Below are 22,761 nucleotides of genomic sequence, written 5' to 3' on the forward strand. Positions count from 1 at the left end.
AATTTGTGAGGTTTTTCAAAACTGTTTCTTTTCTTTCTTTATGTGTCAGAAATAATTCTTTCTTACACCTTCATTCTAGTTGCCTCTGCTTTCAATGTTTGTCACAAAAAAAATTTTTTAATCCCTTTCAAAGAGCCTAAGATGGTATATTTTCTTTTGATATCTCCTGATTCCTTACAATTTGGTCTTAAGATAAATAAGCCTGGTGTATGTTTATGGGAGTGAGAGTGAACTAAATTGGTTAAGGGACCTTTCAGGGTCTTCCTTTGGGAATCATAGTCTCAAGTGGCTTATGATGCAAGGAAAGCAAATACCTCAAAGAACTCAAATCCCTCTTCTTATCAGGAAGATGCCCAAGGGAAGATAGAGACAAACATGCCTACATATCAACATAAAGCATGGTCACTGCTCCTTTCAAGTCAATGCCCATATTTGAGTTGTAGAATTTTAAGAAAAGGAGCCCCTTATAAGATTCACATTGAAATGAAATCAGTCCACCTAGTTCTTAATATATGCAAGTGGTGACCAATTCTCCTTGAGATAAAAAAACATAACAATTATTCAAAATGTAAAACCTTTTCCATAGAAGTCATTTTTATTGAGGTAATCTACTCAGCTTCTTGAAATTCTTTTCATTTCCTGTTCCTGCTTCTAACAGTGTTCCAATGGGTAGTAAGCTAAATTATTCTTAGGAAAGAAGAGGAGTCACTGATATTTATTATTCTGCATAAAGCATACCCATGTAAAATTCAACGTCTGGCATGAAGCTTTGCAAAGCAGACCTTCTGCATTCTTAATAGAAGGAATTGTACTCTTAGAAATTCCCTCATAAATAATTTAGTTGGAGAAAGAATAACCACATGCCAAATAATCACACAAAATAAAACAGTGGGAACTTTGATTATCTAACAAAACTTTGCCAAGCATATAAAATGCTTGAAAAAATTTGAAGTCAATCAACAACTTAAGTGCACTTGTGACCCACAATTGATAGCATTTAATATTGGAGGTTTTGAGTCCACAGACTTGAATACTGGCAGCATTTCTCACTGAATTATCTAAACATCAAAGATGTTTAATCAATTTGAGTAAATATTAATGAAAAGAAACATCTCCTATTATTAAGATATGAAGTATGTTTTTGAATTATGAGAGAATTGATATCCATTTAGATTGTTTTATGAGATATACCTATGTGTTTTACTATGTTCACAATATATTTTGGAAATTGCTGAGGATTTTTTAATGCAGGAGGTAGTTAATTTTGTAAATGATCTTAAAAGCTTAAAAAAATCAGTGAATTTTGTAACTGCTTGGTTAGTATCTAATAAATCAGTCGCCATTATAATTTTCTATGGACTTAGAATATTTTTGTGTAATCTTTACAAAGCTATTTATTAATTTCTCTCATTGGGTAATTCTTATTTTTTCAGAATTATTTTGCTTAGAATCAATTTGAATCCAGAAAAAGCAGGTACAAAAATTGAAACCTTTAGTATTTTTTGCATTAAATTTTTTTATTGTGCTCTGGGCCTGGGAGCTGTACCTCAGCTCTTCAGCTCAAGGCTAGCACTCTACCACTTGAGCTACACCACCATTTCCAGTTTCCTTGTGGTTTATTGAAGATAAGAGTTTCATGGATTTTCCTGCCCAGGCTGGCTTTGAACCCTAATTCTCAGATCTCAGCCTCTTGAGTAGTTAGGATTACAGACATGAGCCACCGGTGCCCGGCTATTGTGCAATTTTTAATATTGTGTGGGTCATAGTGTTCGGCACATTCAGTATGGTAATATCAGAGTTTTTTTTTTCTTTGTTCCTTTTGCTTAAAATGTGTTCCTTATATTGTTCTATATCATTTTGCTTTTAAATACTTATTTTTAATTCATGAGTTTTACTTTTCTGTTTTATTTGATTTTAAATTACTTCACAATTTGATTATTTTAACTACATGTGCTTTATTAATCATGATATATTTAAAGAATGTTATCCTTTTGTTTCAAATTTCCTAGCTTTTCTCCTTTTTTCACATTCTTTGTGTGTTTCATTTCATTGAGTACTATATTTTAATTTTCTTCTGTTGCTTTAGTGATTACCTTTGGTATGAGTCTTGTTGCTTACACAGTAATGGAATTTTAAAGATATTGAACATTGTACATCTCTTGGAGTTTTGTTATTTTAAATAGTGAAATGAAGTAGTAAGACAATTACTTACTCGTAAGTAATCAATTTAAAAGTCAACAATAAGTTATCAATACAGAGCCGTTTACTTCTTTATTTTCTACACTTTTGTCTTGAATCATTTTTATCTGAAAGAATACTTAATAAAATTGTGTCTTTCCCCCTTTTGTACTAATTGTTAACTAATTCATTTATTTTTGTCCATAAATATTATTGTGCCTTCACTTTAAGTGAATACTTCTATTCAGCATAAAATTCTCCTTTGAAGTCCTTTTCCTGTTTCAGTAATTACTAGTGTAATTCTTCTGTTTATTTTCCTTTTCTGTTGAAAATTCAAATCTGTCCTAATATTAAGTTACTCTTGATTGTTTTATTGTAGTCTATGAATCTATTTTCTTTTAAACAATCCATTTTGTCTTATTATCTGCAGTTTAACTAAGGGGAACATTGGCATCAACTTTAAAAAATATTTTTATAGTTTAAAATATTGTTTTTAATTTCAATGATTTTATTTACAATTTGACTTTATTGTCAAGATGCTGTAATCTTTATCTCTTCTCACTAATTTTAATTTGAAGTCTATTTTTTCTGAAATTCGGATTGCTACTCCAGCTTGGGAGATTTTACTCCAGCCTTTCACTCTCAGCTCATGTTTGTTTTTGTGGGGAAGGTGTGTCTCTTAAAGACAGCTTATAGACAGATCCTGTTTTGTGATCCAACTAGATTCCATGTCATTTGGTTGGAGAGTTAGAAAATAGAAAGACTTGGAAAAAAATCATATTAAGTGAAACTACACAGTCCCAAAGATATCTAGGTCCCATGGTTTCCCTTATTTGCAATAATCAGTATACACATAGGATAATCTTATCGGATTAGCTGAAAAGTTCAAAAACCATGTACAAATGATCATACAAGATGATGCTAAGTGAAATGAACCACAAGATATGGACACAAGAGGTCTGTCTTTATTCTTTTTTTTTAATTGTGAAAATACCGTACAGAGGGGTTGCAATTACATGAGCAAGGTAATGAGTACATTTCTTATCAAGCATTGTTGTCTCTTCCTTCCCCTTCCCATCCCTTCCCCTCCCCAACTTCCCCCTCCAAAGTTGTAAAGTTCGTTTTTCGGCATAACGTCTTGTACATCTCTTTGTTGCAATGGGCCCACCTGTATCCCTATTTAAACAATTTGTTTTTTCCCTTCCCCTCCACAAATTATACCAACATAAATACAGTGAAAGCAGCGGTTATACACAGGAAACAACAACAACAAAAGATTTGTCTTTATTCTTATTGTTTTAAATGTACCATGTGATTTTACTTTTGTTGCTGTTGTTTCCTTTGTATGTTCTTTCCCTATGGCATATCCCCTGTTGCCACTGTACTCAATTTTGATACCTGAATCTTGTATATACTTATTTCTCACCTGGGGAGAAGAAGGGGAATAACCAAACGCTGAAACAAAGACACAGGATAACCTAGTGCAACAAGGATACCCACAGGCAGTGTATTGGAAAAGAACTTTACAACTGCGTGCGGCAAGTGGGGGAAGGGAGAGCTGGAGTGGGAGTGTGGGAGGTGTGGGAGGGAAGGGACAGTGGGACAATGTCAAGGAAGGGAAGAGGAAACAATGGGGTAACCATGATGGACCAGTAATGTACTCATTGCCTTACTCATGTAACTGGAACCCCTCTGTACAACATCTTAACAATAAATCATTCTTTTAAAAGGGTTAGTTAGAAAGGTAGTAAGTACATTTCTTGTCAAACACTGTTACCCTCCCCCCCCATTTTAGTTATATTTCATTAGTTTGGGAACACTCTTATTTAGAACTTATTCAAGTATTTAATCTACCTAGTTTTCTAGCTTTTTGCCTATTAGTTTTGCAAGGCTGCCTGCTGGGCATTTCCATATTACCATTAGTCTATTGTTCTTCTTTTCATGTAATTATCTTTTCTAATCAATATTTTTAACCTGAATATTGTTTGCTGACTGTACTTTCTAGGTCAGACAACTTTTAGACCATGCGTGTCATTCAATTAACCTCATCTGTGAAATTAAGTGCAAACCACCATGAAAATTTCAGCTCTATAATTTGCACTTGATTTATTCAATAAAGATTTTTTTTGTTTTTTTTTTGGAGGGGGTTGCATTTTTTTTTGTTGTTGTGAGAATACCATGCAGAGCAGGTACAATTACATGGGCAAGATAACGAGTACATTTCTTATCAAGCATTGTTTCCTTCTCTTTGTTTCAATGAAAATTATTGTGCATGATGAAATTCATCTTTTTCACTATTTAAGAAAAGAAATCATATACACTGTAATTATTTTCTCTATTAATAAATAAAAATAATGTCTGGGTCCTGCTACTGATTGTTTCCAGTTGGGTTTTGGCCATTTTCAATATTTAGGAATGTCTTAGCATGTGAGTTACAAATGACAGAAATTAGCCAGGTGCCAGTGGCTCATGCCTGTAATCCTTGCTACTCAGGAGGCTGAGTTCTGAGATCTGAGGGTCACAGTTCAAAGCCAGCCAGGGCAGGAAAGTCCATGAGACTCTTATTTCCAATAAACCACCAGAAAACCGGAAGTGGCACTGTGGCTCAAGCAGTAGAGTTCTTGCCTTGAGCTGAAGAGCGTAGGGACAGCACCCAGGCCCACAGTTCAAGCCCCAGGACCAAAATAAATAAATAAAAGACAGAAATTAATGCATTCAGAGATTTGGTTTTATTTAGTTTCTTTCTTTTTCTTTCTTTCTTTGCTTCTTTCTTTCTTTTTTCCTTCCTTCCTTCCTTCTTTCCTTTCTGTTTTTCTCTCTTTCTTTCTGAAATTTAATTTTCTCTGAACTTTTCTTCTCAAATTTTAGCTATTATGACAACTTTGTCTTCATAAGCTTAATTATTTCTTCTTGGGCTCTTTCCTATAGGACTACACAGTTTTTTGTGTATATATTTTTCTTGTAAAGGTACTGTACAGAGGGGTTACAGTTACATGAGCAAGGTAATGAGTTCATTTCCTATGGAGCATTGTTACTTCCTCCTTTGTTTAGGACTACACATTTAAAAGTGTATCTATTAGCTGGTTGGCAGTGACTCCTACCTATAATTCTAGCTACTCAGGAGGCTGAGGTATGAGAATCATGGTTCAAAACCAGCCTAGGCAGGAAATGAGATTGGATAGATAGATAGACACTAGGAGTCATCCAGTTATAAAGAATCAAATATTTCATTTGAGGAAAATGGGCAAAATTGGACATCATCATGTTAAGTGAAAGAGTTATGGATAACAAGAAACAGTAATTTAAAGAAGTGATTTTGATTAAAATATATTATGTGCCTATATAAAATATTACAATGAGATCCTACCTATAGTTAATATTTATTAATAATAAAGGAACCACTAGAAAATAAAATGAAAAGACATTAACTCAGCAAGAGAGGCAGGCTACTGAAAATCAGATGTCAGAAAATATCTATTTATATGTCCAATCACTTTTCCCATAGAAGCATCTATACACCACACACACACCTGCATAATTTCTTACTTTTATAACTGCATATTATTCATATGACATAAATATTAAATAATTTGCAAGAATTTAATGACTATTGTTTTTTTCCTTTTGTAGCAAAGAATGTTGGTTTTAATCTGAGAGAGTAACTTATTGTATTCTTATTAAATACACTGAAGAAAAAAACAAGATCTTTTAGAAAAGATTAGAATCAATATTCTCCTGAAGGAAATAAGTATATTAACATGGACAAGATGCAGTATGTGAATAGCACTTCTGTTAGGTTCATCCATTGTCCCTTTAAATGTGTACTTCAGATAATCACTGGCATTTAGTGCAGTCTAAAATACCAGGTGAAAGACAATCTCATGTAATATAAAGATATAGCATATTTAGAAACAAAAATAAGAAATAATGAGATTTGCATGAATATAGTATATGACTGTAGCAACTTTTAAAGTCATTAGAAAAAAATGTGTTAAAAAGGCAGAATACAAATGAGAAATATATGTATCACGTATTTTCAAAATATAAATGGATTTTTTTTATTACATTACAAAGATTTGGGCACCTAACTAAAAAAAACATTGTTGTCTTACTTCTTATCTAAGCTTCATGGATTGTAAGGAAAAGTAACATTTTGAATATAGTTTCTTTTTGTCATAAGATATTACTTAATTGTTGAAATCAGATCTTTCATGCCAATTTAAATCAAGCTTCCTCACTGTATTTCTTCACTTTTTAAAATAGGATACAAAGTTCAAGGAATAGTTGATGAACTTGATTCTATTTTTGTTTGCTGTGAAAGTTTCATATCCAAATAAGCACTGTTTTAGCAATCATAAAACATGGTTCAGAATCAATACTCTGTCATGTAAATGCCACTGCTCTCCAATATTATCCAACTGAAATTCTAGCTGCTCAACTCTAGCTCATCATTTCCCTTGCCTCATTCTCTGATAACTATTAGTCAGATGTCTGCTTGTTAGAATTTGCCCATTCTAGGTAAAGAAAATTTATATCATATTTTTTTCTTTTCTGTCTAGTTTATGTCAATATAATGTTGCAAAGTTCATATATGTTGTACTATTGATCAGAATTTGGTTCATTTTTTAGTATTTTTTATTTTTAGTATTTTTTATTTAATGTGTCATATTAATGTATTGTACTCTGTAGTAAATAAAACTGGTTAGATGATAGATTAAGATAGATGGATAGATAGATAGGTAGATAGATAGATAGATAGATAGATAACAGATACATAAATATATATGTATATACATAGAAATATATATTTATATACACATACATAGATGATAGACGGATTGTGAATAGACAAACAGAGACTGCATTTTCTCTATTAATTATTTTTGCCTGGATATTTGAGCTGATTCTTTCAAGTATCATTAAAATGTAGCTGCAAAGATGAGTGTATACAGTCCTGCTTGATTCACTTCTCTTGATGTTTCTGAGTACATCATCACTAATTGTGAACAAAGATTCCAAATTTTCTATATAATCACCAACTTTCCTCATAATGGCTTGTCCTTTACTGATTGCATATCTCCTCTGTAGAAATGTTTCTTTAAAACTTTTTTTTGTTTCTAATTGAATATTTTGACTTTATCATCTTTTCTTAAGTGTCTTTCCATTCGACTCAGTTTTTCCCTAGCAATATTTGGTCATATACAGTCTTTTATCTCCTCATTAGATTTATCCTGAATTTGTTTAATTCTGAAAATACTGTACAAAGGGGTTACAATTACATGGGCAAGATAGTGAGTACATTTCTTATCAAGCATTGTAGCCTCCTCCTTTGTTTCCCCTTCCCATCCCTTCCCATCCTCCTTCCCCGCCCCCTCCCCCCCCCACCAAAGTTGTCAAGTTCATTTTCAACATAATGACTTGTACATCTCATTGTTGCATTGGGTCCACCTGTATCCCTATTTAAAGGATTTGTTTTTCCCCTTCCCCTCCATAAATTATACCAACATCAAATACAGTGAAAGCAGGGTTATATCATGGGAGAGGGACATACAAAGCAACAAAGAAATCATCTTATAAATATGTTAGAAACAATCTCAAGAAAGAAAAAAAAACATTTGAATACTTATCTTGGGGTTCATTTCACCTAACATCAACTTCTCTGACCTTTTCTGCTTGTCTCAGACATATACTAGTTATTGCAAATTTGTTTAGGTGTTTTGCTTATCATATTTTGTTGGTTGCCAATGTTAAGATTTGAACACAATACTTTATATTTGCTAGGCAGACATTCAACCTCTTGAATCACATTTCAGTCCCTTTTTGTATTGTTTCTCCTGAATAAGAATTGAAAGTGATTTATTGAAATAGACTGCTGATAGAGATGCCATGAATGGGAGTAAAATGATATCAAAGGTTTTGGAACCCTATATAAGCGTCATTGGTAAAACAGAGACAGAGTTCAGAGAAGTGACTCCCATATGGGATTAATTGAACTCCAACAGTCTCCCATGCTCCCAAAGAACCCTTCCTGGAGAGAGCAAACTTCAGTGGATCTTATTGAGGACACTTCCACAGCCACCTCTGACTGTAAGCAGTCAGTAGTCATGAATACCAAGGCCAGATCTTTTCTTAGCAAAACCACTGAGTCTCACTGAAGGCTCTGATGATTTTTGCAGTGTAGTATTTTTTAAATTATTCCAGGTATAAGTCAACAGTCTTGTTTTAATGTTGGCCACCTAACAAATGGTATTAGAAATTGTGGATCTTTTCACGGGGAAAATGTGGAACTAGAATCCCTTTACTGTAGACCGAGACCTCTGCACTACAGATACAGTGGGCCCAAAGCAAGTACAAATGTCACAAACACAATTTTAATGTGGTTCTTCCTCAGTTGAGCATTTTTCTAGTTTCCCTGGACGTGTGACTATTTATCAGAGCTTCTCTATGGTAGGTAAACAGCTTTCAACGTGTTTTCTAATGGCCCCATAGTTGAATGATGACTTGGAGTTACCTGGTCAGCCATTTTTGTAAATCAAGTCTTTATTTTTTGGCAGTGAAATCTTCTATACTTCTAGTATACTTAATTATTCCAGATAAGAAAAAAAAGTAGTCATTACAAATAATTTAATATGCCAGAATGCTGTAGATAATAGACTAGACTTGTGAAGTGTACAATTTCTTTTCAATCACTTGATTTTTCAATTCTTCCATGAAAGAATCTAATACGTGACAAGAGGTAACCAAACTTCATAAAAATTACCTGTTTCACCTGCTTTGGAGCGAAGGGACAAGAAAATAAATTCAAATACCCAAATTACTGGCATTTTACTGTGAAAACAATTAGTTGTCTAACAGGGAAAAAAGAATTTAATTTAGAAGAATGAGGAGAAACAACTCTTAGTGACCTGAACATTGATCTCTGTGTTTCAGAAAAGAACTAGTTCAATAGACATAAATCACCTCAAGAGACCTTAGCTGGAACTAACTGAAGCCTTTCAGAACCTTATTGTTTCCAGTAAAACCACCCTATCAATTAAGAAGCCAAAGACCTGCCAGGTTGCAGGGGTGCTCTAGCGCCCCCTGTTGTCTGACACTGAAAATACTGGTGCCACACTGGGAACGTCTACATTCTTCCATATGAAACCAAGTGACTGTTTAAAGTCAAATTTAGCATTTTACCTGAGACTCTTAGAAACTCTCAAGATGTTAAAACCCCCGTTTTTTTTTAACACTTTTTTTTATTGTGAGAATACTGTACAGAGGAGTTACAATTACAGGGGCAAGATAACGAGTACATTTCTTATCAAGCATTGTTGTCTCCTCTTTGTTTCCCCTTCCCATCCCTTCCCATCCTCCCCTCACCTCCTAGCTCCTGATCCTCCCCCGCTTCCCAACCAACGTTGTAAAGTTCGTTTTTCGACATAACGACTTAAGTTTTAATGACTCTGTTGCAATTAGTTTCTCTTTTTAACTTCTGTAGTTGAAAAAACACTATCTGTGCACTTTTATTTGCACTAGTCAACTTAGATATTTTTAACAATGTTAATTTTATTAGTTCAAACATTATTTTCAACTTTATATATAAAACCTGAGTATAGAGAGGACAGATACATTTAATGAATAATTGACACATTTTATGGGTAACCAGTCAGATTCCTTTATTTCTTGTTTTGGCTTTGTTTTGGTTTTCAGTTAGGAGTTCATAGAGAAAAATCCTAAGAAGCTAAACCTTCACATTGGGTTTGTTGTACTTATACTGTCCTTGATTGTCAACTTAAAAATATTTTACTTCTCATTTTTTCGTTTTAAGTATTCCAAATTGTGGGTGAAATTGTAGGTGGCCAACATTGATTCAACAGCAAGGTGCTAGTGGTTCATGCCTGTAATCCTAGCTACTCAGGAGGCTGCACTCTAAGGATCTTGGTTCTAAGCCAGCCCTGGCAGGGAAGGGACTCTAATTGCCAATTAACCACTTAAAATAAACAAACAAACAAAAAACCAGAAGTAGAGCTGCTGTTCAAGTAGTAGAGCACTATCCTTGAGCAAAGAAGCTCAAGGATTATAAAAGCTTCTTGTATCTGAATAAGCCTATCTTTTTGCATGATTGGGAAGTTCTCAAGACCATACTAAAGCTCTCAGAACAACTATGTTTATTGAAGCATTATTTACCATAGCCAAGATATGGAACCAACCCAGATGCCCCTCAGTAGATGAATGGATCAAGAAAATGTGGTATATATACACAATGGAATTCTATGCCTCCATCAGAAAGAATGACATTGCCTCATTTGTTAGGAAATGGAAAGACTTGGAAAAAATTATATTAAGTGAAGTAAACCAGGCCCAAAGAAACATGGTTTCCCTTATTTGCTAGTATATGTCTGAGACAAGTAGGAAAAGTCAGATAAGTTGATGTTAGGTGAAATGAACTCCAAGGTAAGTATTCAAATGTTTTTTGCTTTCATGCGATTGTTTCTAACATATTTATAAGATGATCTCTTTATAAAATGATCTCTTTGTTGCTTTGTGTGTCCCTCCCCCACGCTTTAACCCCTGCTTTCACTGTATTCGATGTTGGTATAATTTGTGGAGGGGAAGGGGAAAAACAAACTGTTTAAATAGGGATACAGGTGGACCCACAGCAACAATGAGATATTAAAGATGTTTTCTTGGGAAATAAAGTTTACAACTTTGAGGGGGTGGGCTGGAGGAGGGAAGATAGGAGGACAGGGCTGATAAGGGGAAACAAAGGAGGAGGCTACAATGCTTGATAAGAAATGTACCCATTATCTTGTCCATGTAATTGTAACCCCTTTGTATGGTATTTGCACAATAAAAAAAAAAAAAAAAAGAAGCTCAAGGACAGTGCTCATGCCATGAGTTCAAGATCCAGGGCTGGCACCAAAAAATAAAAATAAAAAAGTAAAAAATTAACCAGCATTCAGGAAATTGTATCTATTATTAATTTTGAAACCATATATTTATAGGCTTCAGTAGGAACAAAGATTATAATCTGCTACCAACTCGTGGAACTATGATTTCTAGTAGAAATAACAGCCAGTACCAAATTCTAGGGAGATATCTGACAAAACTGAAAGAGCAAAATTAACTCTGTAGGTTTGGATATACTCCTAGTTGGCTCCAGGTAAGATGCAAAAATATTACTGTGAAAAGCCAGGCACTGGTGGCTCACGCTTATAATTCTAGCTACTCAGGACACTGAGATCTGAGGATCATGGTTGAAAGCCAGCCCAAGCAGTTAAGTCTGTGAGACTCTGATCTCCAATTAACCACCAGAAAACTGGAAGTGGCACTATGGCTCAAATGCTAGCCTTGAACCTTGAGATAAGGAGCTGAAGAGCTCAGAGACAGTGACCAGGACCAGAGTTCAAGTCCCACAAATGACCAAAGATAGATGGATAGATAGATGGATGGATAAATAGAGAGAGAGAGAGAGAGAGAGAGAGAGAGAGAGAGAGAGAGAGATGTAAATAATGTTTTATCTGATTCATGGTATATGGTTATTCTGGTCTACATCAATTGTGGAAGAGTTTTAGTCTGTTATTATGCACCAGATTTAATCCTTACTGAAATGACCAAAGAGAGAATTTGTGAAGAAATTGAAGTACTTCATGATTCATAGAAGTTCACTCCTTTCTGCTTCACTTACCGACTCACTTTCTCAGGAAGAAACATGATCAATAAATTGAAATATTAGCAACTTTTGAGTACTACACTTCTTTCATTATGGCTATTGACATTGGTGGTGAGATTATGAACATTCTGAGCGAAAACACTTTGCTTTGCTTAAATTAAAATAATATGAATGAATGAAGACTTTCCACAAGTCTTCGGCTTATAAACAAAGGAAGAACAATCTTCAAATCAAAATAAGAAGATTTTTAAAGCAATGTTGACACATATTTCCAAATAAATAATAGTTCTGAATATTTATTATAAGAACATGTAAATATAATTTAAACTGTATTGGAAAGCCATAAATAAAATCAAAATGTCTTCTGAATTTCCAAACCCTGATAGATTTAAATAAGGGAAATAGTTGATTGATTAGCAAACATGAAGCCAAGATTCGATACATATGGCCTATCAACTACTAAAAGCCTATAATGAGAAAACTGTTACTATATTTTTTAGTCAGGCAGATAAAATCCATTACATATATTTTATCATAATAAACATCATCTGTTTTGAAAGGAAAAGACACAACTGTCATACATTAATGCAAACAGTTCTCATCAGTGCATGCACTGTGATCATGGTAATCATTTCTGTCAGCAAATAGGTTTCTTTAAAACTAAACAAACTTCTATCGGTGAGCTGGTGTCTGATGCCTGTAATCTTAGCTACTCAGGAGGCTGAGATCTGAGGATCAAGGTTTAAAGCCAGCCTACGCAGGAAGGTCTGTGAGATTCTTTTCTCCAATAAACCACCAGAAAACCAGAAGTGGCTCTGTGGATCAAGTAGATTGCTAGCCTTGAGCTGAAGAGCTGAGGGAGAGCGCCCAGGCCCAGAGTTCAAGCCCCATGATCAACAGACAAAATAAATTAATTAGTTATGTAAACAAACTAACTTTTGCTAATCTTAGGGCTAGATGACAGTTTTGCAACATGGAACCAGAGGTAGCACAATTTTACCTGTAACTGTCTGCAGAAAGTAGGGAAATAATGAATGACTTTACCCACTTATTTGCGTGTCCAGGCACCCATGGTAAAGCAAAAGGAGGTATTTATTTCCTTAAAATGCTTTTGATGCATGAGACATGAGATAATGGGTCCTTGTTCTCCGACCATATACAAGTAAGTCAGGAATAGCAAGCACGCTTTTCATGAGTTGATTTAGTAAAGAGAAAGTGAAGCCACTCCGAAGAATGAGAAGCCAGATCCAGAAATTGGTTGTTCCCACTGGGCCTGGGCTTTTGCTGTGTGTTCCTTCCTCCCTAAAGGGAATCCACCAGATTATGATCATTATGTTTGAAGCAGGCCAGAAGGATGATAATTAGATTATGAAAAGAAGTATTTAGAACACCATTTTATCCTTCAATAATTCTTAAAATTTTGGAAGCCCTGGCATTTAAACTTAAGATCCTCATGCTAGTTTTGTTTTGCTTTGTTTTTAATTTTAAGACTTTTGCTTTAACTATTGCTTAATTTGGGTCTCATACTTATGTCTGGGGCTTGTACTGGAATACGCTCTCCATACCTGTGCCTCTCAGGTAGCTAGTACACACTTGAAGCTAACTGCCTTGTTTGTAGAAATAAACTTTCCTTAACATTTTGCCTTGCTGGCCTGGAACTATCATATTCCTAATCAGAAGCAGTCTTTCTGCTCTAGTCCCCTGAGTGCTATTAATGTTTTCATTAAATGAAATGCAAAGTAAGTATTTTGTGTTTTTGTTGTTGTTGTTTTCTGGTCGGTTGTGGAGTCTGGATGCTGTCCCTCAGCTCTTCAGCTCAAGGTTAGCACTGAGCCACAGAGCCACTTTGGGTTTTTCTGTTTATGTGGTGCTTAAGAATGGAACCCAGGGCCTCATGCATGCAAGGCAAGCTCTCTACCTCTGAGCCACCTTCCCAGCCCCACAGTTCCTGGTTTCTTAACCAAATTCCTGCTTGCAGAAATCAGAGTGGTGTCTGCTTCCTCCTCACTGCAGGGTTTTTGGTAGTTGTCAGTCAGTCAGTCAGTCATGACAAGGACTACATCACAGAGCCAAACATGGCCCCTAGCTTCCCCCAGTGAGCAACATAGGGCAGGGCTTGACACAAGCCCCACGATTAATCTTGATTGAAGATCAAATATTCTGTCAATTCATTTCATTCGAAGTGAGTCACCTATATTTTCACCATCCAAGATGAGGAGATTGATTATCCTTCTGAATATCAGTTGGGGGGCCAGATTACTATGGACTACTTTAGAGGTTGTCTACTAAACTTACACCTGCAATTATGATTTATAAATTAGCCCATCTGTAGAGACTACATAAAATATTAATATGAGCATATTCAATGTTATCTAGAGAACGAGAGTGATAGAGAAATTTCTTCTTAAAATCTCTAAAAAAAATACCAGATTTTTCCCTCCAACATGATCTCTACCTTGTGGAGATAAGCTTTGTTTTGTAAAAAAACAGCTTACATATTTTAAGGGATATATGTGTGTGTGTGTGTGTGTGTATATATATATATATATATATATATATATATATATATATATATATATACATTTATTTATTTACTCAAACTATTTTTGTGACCTGCTCTTAAAACATCTGATTTACGACGCTACTGCTATAATATTTCTAGAGAATACTAATTTGCCTTTTCAAACCCTTTTCAGTTTATGAGTGTTCTTATTGCAAGATTAACTAGTAGAAAGTTTTGGGTAGGTTTGATGATGATTGTGTGAAATTCTGTTTTAGGTGGACTTGGTCATGTAAGCAATTTACTTTCTCTAGCGGTTCTGGATTAAAAGACTTTAGATTTGAACCACTTTATTCCATAATATCCTTATACTTTCTGTTGGACAAGTAATATGACAATATACATGTTAATTCTAAGAAACATCCAAGCCATCACTAAATCATAATGATTTGTGTTAATCCTGTAGTTCTTAATCTTCTGTGTTCCATGTCAGTTTGGAAATGTCTACTTGTAATAACCTCTGTTAACACATAACAGCTTTGGCAGCAAATAGTTGCTTTTTTTTAATTTCCTAGTTCTATTTCTGTCTAATGTACATGTTTTTAAAAGGATACAAATCAGCTCTCTACTCTTCAGCCGTCAAGCCTGTGAAGACAGGTGCAGTCTTGTAAATGTCAGAGTCACGTGATCTTTCTAATTGGTTAACTGTATCAAAGAAAATAAGGAAACTTTTATTAAAAAGGTAGAACCTAATGAAACCCTACTGTTTAGGTCAAGGCATAATGTGCTTCAGAGAAGAGAATGCTCTGCCTACCATGTAATGACTTGGCAAGCACCATTGCTCTAAAAAATAGTAATAGTTTCTCTTCATTGGAATTTATCAGAAAAGGTCTTTCATGTTTATGGAAGAGAGCTGAGAAACAGGTTTTCAGAATGTCAGATAAACATATACACATGAAAGAAAAAGCATAGTATCTACACATTTGCATTTAAAAATATAATTTCCTCTTTAGAAGAAAATTAGACTTCTACACATAAGTATCAAGTGTATTTTTTATTTGTGTTTTTTCAATATTTCTTTCATATTGGTTTTATAGTTTTCAATATATGTATTTTGCTTCTATGCTTATCTTATATTTATTTTTGAGGCTATTGCAAATTACAATGGTATTCTAATATTTTCATGTTTTTATTAATATTTTTAAAAGCAAATGGTTCTCTGTGTGTAAGTTATATGCTGCACTTTTACTGTTAGTTTTAATAGTTTTTTTATTAATTCATTTTCCTTTTCTATATATAATATCAGACAAGGGCATTTTCTTTCACCTTATTTCTTTTCATTTGGCAAATTGCTTTTGCTATATCTTCTGCTACTATGTGGAAGAGAATAGGTGGGATCTGGAATCAATTCCTGTTTTCTTATCCTAGAGGAAATGAATTCAGTATTCACCACTGAATATGACATTATATGTAGGATTATTCTTAAAATTTAGTGAGATATCTACCAAAATTCCAGTGTCATTTTTTTCATAGAAAGAGAAAGCAGTTATTCTAATTCATATGTACCATGCTAGAAGACAAATTGTTAAACATCTTGACAATTAAATTCATTATTTCAAAGCATATTATAATATGGACTTTTTGCTGTAATACCTATAATACACCCTCGGTGGTAAAAAGTAGTCCATGACCTATATGCTAGTTTAGGCAGTTAGTGAGATTCTAGATCAAATACAACAGGGCTGGGGTTTGGGTCAGGTAGTTGAACAATAGAGTACATGCATGAAATAATATACTCTCTTCTTTAAAAAAATTATACACGGTACTTGTATGTGACTGGCAACGCATCTTCTCAGTGCTGAGATTAGTAAGTAATGACAATATTGTTTATTTTTCTTTATTTGCAGTTCAGTCAAGTACACTAAAACTAGAGTCATGTCCCCAGCTCAAAAAAAAAAAAAAATACCAGCATAAAAGCAATAATCATGGCGCTGGGAAGGTGGCTCAGTGGTAGAGCGCTTGCCTTGCATGCATGAAGCCCTGGGCTCCATTCCTCAGCACCACATAAGCAGAAAAAGCCGGAAATGGGCCTGAGGCTCAAGTGGTAGAGCACTGGTCTACAGCTGAACATCTGGGGGACAGTGCCCAAGCCCAGAGTTCAGGCCCCACAACCAACCAAAAAATAAATAGCAATAATCACAATGGCCAAGAAGAACAAAGCATTGGCTTGTTCTTTAACTGTATGGGCTTGACCATAGTAGATACCTTGGAATGTCATCCCACCATGTTCGTTCTTCTCTTGTTACCTGCTTCCCCTAAGCACTACCATCCCACAATCAATTGCACTGTCCTTGTCTATTTCAGAGACTCCTCATGTTAAAATGTGGATAAAATTCCATGTATGTATAAACATCAGTTTTATTCTTCCTCATCTCTATATGGACATATAGGAAATATTAAAACTTGTTTTTGTCGTATATTAGACAATATTAGTTATAGAAATGACAATTTTACACCTCTTAGAAATAGAAGAAACACAAAATTATTGGTAATTGACAAGTAACATATAACTTTTTGTGGCTATGTGTTTAATTTGATACTTTGATTTGGTCATTGATGTGACACTTAACTTTAGTAATCTATTTTTTTGACTATTATAAAGCCATATTAAGTCCTTTTTAAACATTAGTGGAGAATAAATCATAATTATATAATTATGTTTACTCTCTTTTATATCCTGTTTTATACATTTTACTAAATTGAAGTCTCTTTTTGAAATGGTAACCTTTATTTTGAAGTATTATTTTTCTGTTAAACTCCAAGTTCCTACATGTATATTTAAACTTTACAGGCTATTTGAATGAAGAAATACATTGAACTGACATTAGTCCATGATGAATTGAAAGAGAAATAATTTGTGCCTGTACTGAGGCTTCAACTCAGTTCCTGGACATTGTCTCTTAGAATTTTCTTTCCAGGCAAGTGTTATAGCACATAAACGACATCTCCACTTCTCATGTTTTGCTAGTTAATTATAGGTAAGAGTCTCAGAGCTTTGCTATCTAGACTGACTCCAAACACTTTAATCAGATCACTGCTTTCTGAGTAGCTAGGATTAAAGACTTCTGTTACCAACACCCAGCTATCTAACTGAGTCTTATTCACTTTAAAAATGTAAACTTCACTTCTATATTTCTGTGTTGTTTCATGTGACAGAACGGATAAAATAATTCACATTCTAGGATGCAGTGTGTTTTCTTGCGAGTTTGGTGTCTTAATATTTATATAAACATACATGTATATGATATTTCAAAATCTGAAAAGAATTCTATTTATTTCATGTCTTCCTACAATGTTCATTTGACTATGGAGTCTAAATATGTATATATCTATTTTTACTTGTAAGATTGCTTTCAGGAATGTTTTATTATTAGCCAAGTAAAATATGACAATGTTTTTCAGAACATTATCAACTCTATGTTCCTGAGTCAGCTCAAGTGGGTTCAGCTGTTGGGAAAATCAAAGCCAACGATGCGGACACAGGCTCAAATGCTGATATGACATACTCTATCATAAACGGTGATGGGGTCGGCATGTTCTCTATCTCCACGGACAAAGACACTAGGGAAGGAATTCTTTCCTTAAGGAAGGTAAATAATAGCAATAATCCTCATGACTCACCAAATTCTCCAATCTTCTAGGAATGGGACATTTGGTTAAGATACAATCATCACATCTTCTCAGGCCATTAAAACAACAGCATCCTTTGTTGTTGAGATGTTGTTGCATTTTCTTTATGCTGTCTCTGAAACTTCAGATCCTCTCTTAGGAAAAAAAGATGCCTGCACTGGGAAGATTGGGCTCAGTAGACACTACCAATGTGTTCCCTTTTTATTGTACTTGTTTTGTCTCTGCGCAAATCTCCCTGATATGCTGCAGTTCTGGTAGTATATCAAATGTCATGTAAATCCTAAGAATTGAAATGTCACAAAAATAAGCTATAAACAGAAGGAGAGAAAAGCTTAGATAATGGTGGTATTACTCAAAATTAATCAAGCACTGTAATTATCCTTAGATGGATGTTTCTTAATGACATAAAATATAGTTAAGAGTAGTGAAATGTTATTAACTCCCACAGAAAAATTTTCTGTGAACAGCAAACAGGGCTCTTGGAAAAAAGTGGGAACCACACCGTGTTTTTTGACAAAGAAAGGTTATGACTCAATTGAAGAAGAAGAATAGGATCGAGTAAATATTTAAATATTAAGATGAGAGATTAAAAATGCTCTGTTAGAATAATAAGAATTAATTATGGTAAAGATACTGAAAAGAGTAGGAGAATTATTGAAAGGTGTATTGGAGGAAGAGTAGATTCTAGATCACAGATAGAAAACAAAACCTTAAGAAAATTAGTTTCTTATTAAGAAAGGCCATTGGAGGTCAAGAGAGAGAAAGGAAAGGCTGCAGGTAAGTTTGCAAGATTCTTACTGAAGCATGTATGTGTTGGGTATTTGGGGGGGGGTAATTTATTTTTTTCAGTCAGTGTGTCTTTGTAAAATAAAAGTAACATCAAATTTGCAAATGATGGGTAGTTTTTCTATAGTCATGATCTGAAATACAAACATATGCCATTGATTTGAGGACAGTGGAGAGATCTTTCCATTCTGCAGGACAATTTGAGTTTACCTGAAATATGAAGGCAAAAATGACTATGTGAGTGCATGTGCATTTAATTAACACACTTCATTTGGATATTTTCAAAGGAAAAATGCTTCAACTTAGCAAATAGTATTGCTGATGTATGGAACATAGTGGCTATGGTTTAAATTGTCTTTTGTCTTTCCTTCCCATTTGTTTTTAATTTTCCCTATTTCCTTTCTTCTTTTATTGTCAAGGTGATGTACATAGGGATTACAGTTACATAAGTAAGGTAATAAGTACATTTCTTGAAATTTGTTACTCCTTTCTTCATTTGTCTACTAGTTTCCCTCCTCCTCAGTCCCCTCCCCACCCCCACAAGTTGTACAGATTATTTCTACTATATTGTTTTGGGTATATGGCTGTTGCATTGGAACCCTTGTCCTTTGTCTCACCATTCTGTTGTTCCTCTTCCCTTTCCTAATTCAGATAAACATATAGAAAATACCAGGGCACCAAAATCAAATACAGTGACAACAGGGGTTAACTATAGGGGGAAAAACATACAAAAGAAACAAGAAATCACATAGTACATTTAAAACAACAACAACTTGCTTTTAAAAGTAGCCTAGACTTGTTTCTTCTGAGCTAAATTTGTGGCTGCATTCATACAATTAAAAGTCCTTCAGTTTAACATTGCCAATATCACTGTTATTTCACTGTTATGTTTTAGATGGCACATTGTTGCAATATTAAAAGTAAGTTACATTCAACAACTTATTTTTACCTTTGAGAAATACTAATCCAGACGGCAGAAAAGGGATTAAACAGGCCACAAAGTCCTCTTTTCTTATTTAATCTCTAAGGCAGCTCACCTTAGCCGGCAAAGCAGAAAAGCTAATCTCCTCAGGGATCAAAATCAGCACTTCTTTATAAAGCAGCCAGCAGGAGCTTCTGCACACCCAATCCCTATCATTCCTTCATCAGAAAATTGCCAAGTCAAATCCATGGATGCATGCAAGGCAACATTGTAAATATACTTTGATATCTTTCATTCTTTGTTTAATGGAGCCTAACTGGGTGGAAAAACGGGGAAAAGATAAGGATGAATGCAATGTGATGTTCTCTTTTCTCTGCATGAACCTAGGAAGCTGTGGGTGTGCTCCTCCTTAGCAGTCCCTCAAATCTCACTTACGTTTTCTGCATCAGTTTTTCAGAAGTTGTCCTAAGTGCTGTTATTTTAAATTTGGGAGCTAATCTTATTCCCTCTCTCAAAACTTAGCAAGTGCTGTGTACTGTGACTTTACCTTCTCCAGTTTATTCACGTACACAAGCGATGCCTATTAAGTAAAACTAACTAACTAAATAAAATTAAGCTTGTCCTCTAAGTCAACAAAGGATGGAAAAAGATACTATCTTTGTACTAAAATGAGTTACAAATCTTGGTTTTTCATGTAAAGTATGACTTTATCTCAAGGCCTTGAACCTCCAGTTCATATATGTCAGTGTGATAATAAAATAGCTAAACTAAGGTTAAAAATTGTGTCATAAAGTATATCTGGCTCAGAGTGGACACTTCTTCCTCAGTAGCTCTGGATTTACTCTTCTTCTTTCTCTTTTCCCACCAGTTTTTCCATTTCTCTTTCTAGACAGTCCATGTTACTCTTTTGCCATCCTTCTTTCGGGTTATTCAGTTCATCTACAAGCTCTAAGGTGAACATTCCTGATGTGCCATTTATTTCCTGAGAAAGTTATTCTTATGTTCCTCCGCAACCTGCTTCACCTTTCCTCTCTAAGAGCAGGATCTTCTTTTTCTTTGATTGCTATATATTATTTTGTGGAATAAAATATCTAGACATATTTCAGTCACAATCTCACTTGTTATATTCCTTTTCTTCTCTGTATCTGTTTTTAAGTAGGAACTTAGAATATGCTCAGTATAAAGTGACGATTCCACATTCCCCTTACAGCTTCTGATTGTGATAAAACCTTCTAATTAATTCACTGTGAAAACACTGATATATTGTCTGAATGTGGCTATAAGAGATACTAATAATTACTGTAACTAGGGATTGAATGTTTTTTAATTTTTCTATGCCCACAATCTGTAAATGTGATTATGCCATTTCATTTAACAAATAATTTGATGTGGATCTTTTGAGAAAAAAATACTAAGAGTCTATTTTTAAGTATATCAGCTCTAAGGAAAAGCATGAAATAGGTTCAGTTGTAACCAAACTATATTCATTCTGAGTTCCATATTTTCAGTAGATTGTGTTCACTGACATCTTCTTTGTTATCTCTTTGGTAACAATGAGTAACAGAAGAATGATTAGGATTTCTATACTACTAGATTTTCATTCTTTTGGACTATAAGCTACAAAGAGCATACTTAAGACATGACAACCACGTATGAATTACATAAAATTGTGATCATTCTTAGGCGGCTACTAGTTAAAATTAATTATGAATTATGAACTTTAATTGTTAAGTTAATTATCAGAAAAACAACCAAGTTTGTTTTTATTCTTATAAACTGTTACTTTTCTTTTCTGAAATTTGTTCTGTTCATCGAGAGGTTATATAGAGAGAATTTGATGTTCTAATCCAACAAAATGCCCCACTGGATTCTATTGACAGAGGACTGCTATTGAACAACTTTGGTTCTTCTGTTTAACTGTAGGAATGACCATGAACCTACATTTGAAATGTCATTGAATGTTCCTTTGAACACAAATATTCCTAAAATACACTATAGCATATCAGCTGACAACTAAGAGTTGATGAAACATTCCAAAGAATTGAACTCTATGTATCAGTGGCTAATGTAAGCTTTCATATGTTGATCCATTTTAGCATATATAATTTATGTATAGTTATATATATGATTATATATGTTATATATATGTTTATATATAGCCATATATAGTTCTATATATAGTTATATAGAACTGTAATAGTATACACATAAATACATATTCATGTATTTATTTATATTTATATACATATATAACTATTATATAATATACAGTATATATGTACTATATATACTATATATACATTACATACCATATATATACTATACCATATATAATATATATACTATATATCGTGTATATTATATATCACTACATATAAATGTATAATAAATGTTATGTATTTGTTTATATTTATATATTTATATTATTCATTGATACTTATATGAATATATTTATATATAATTATATGTATGCATGACATATTTGCATTTAAATACAGACATGAGTTCATATGTATTTACTTGTATAAAATATACAGCCTGAAAATTTGTTGAAAAGTGTATTTCTTATATTCAGATAAGAAGCAAATACATCATACTAATTTTTATCCATATATTTGGATTATCCACAATGTATGCATATGCAGTCTTCTGTCTATAGCAAAGAAGCTTATTCATGTGATATGGTCTTCAAAGAAGTTCTAGTTTCTAGGAAAGACCTCTGGGCTGGGAAGGTGGCTCAGTGGTAGAGTGCTTGCCTTGCATGCATGAGGCCCTCGGTTCAATTCCTGAGCACCACATACACAGAAAAAGCCGGAAGAGTGGCACTGTGACTCAAGTGATAGAGCGCTAGCCCTGAGGGGAAGAGCTGAGAGACATCAGGCCCAGAGTTCAGGCCCCACAACTGGCCAAAAAAAACAAAAAACAAAAACAAAAACAAAAGCAAAAAACTAGGAAAGACCTCAGACTAGGACCACACACTACATCATGATAAGAAAGTCAATCTAGAGAAATAGTATCTTTGTGAATTAT

General features: G+C 34.0%; 1 protein-coding gene across 1 annotated transcript in view; it reads left to right on the top strand.

Moving 5' to 3' along the window:
- The window catches only part of Cdh18 (cadherin 18), a 213,375-nt gene that overhangs the window by 125,188 nt on the left and 65,426 nt on the right, over window positions 1–22,761 (top strand). The window contains exon 5 of the mRNA XM_042695205.1: window positions 17,796–17,983. Coding sequence (XP_042551139.1) covers window positions 17,796–17,983 — 188 coding nt within the window. The remainder of the gene's footprint in view (window positions 1–17,795; window positions 17,984–22,761) is intronic.

Source organism: Dipodomys spectabilis, unplaced genomic scaffold (assembly GCF_019054845.1).
Source record: "Dipodomys spectabilis isolate Male_0828 unplaced genomic scaffold, ASM1905484v1 ptg000179l, whole genome shotgun sequence".
In the NCBI taxonomy this organism is placed as follows: Eukaryota; Metazoa; Chordata; class Mammalia; order Rodentia; family Heteromyidae; genus Dipodomys; species Dipodomys spectabilis.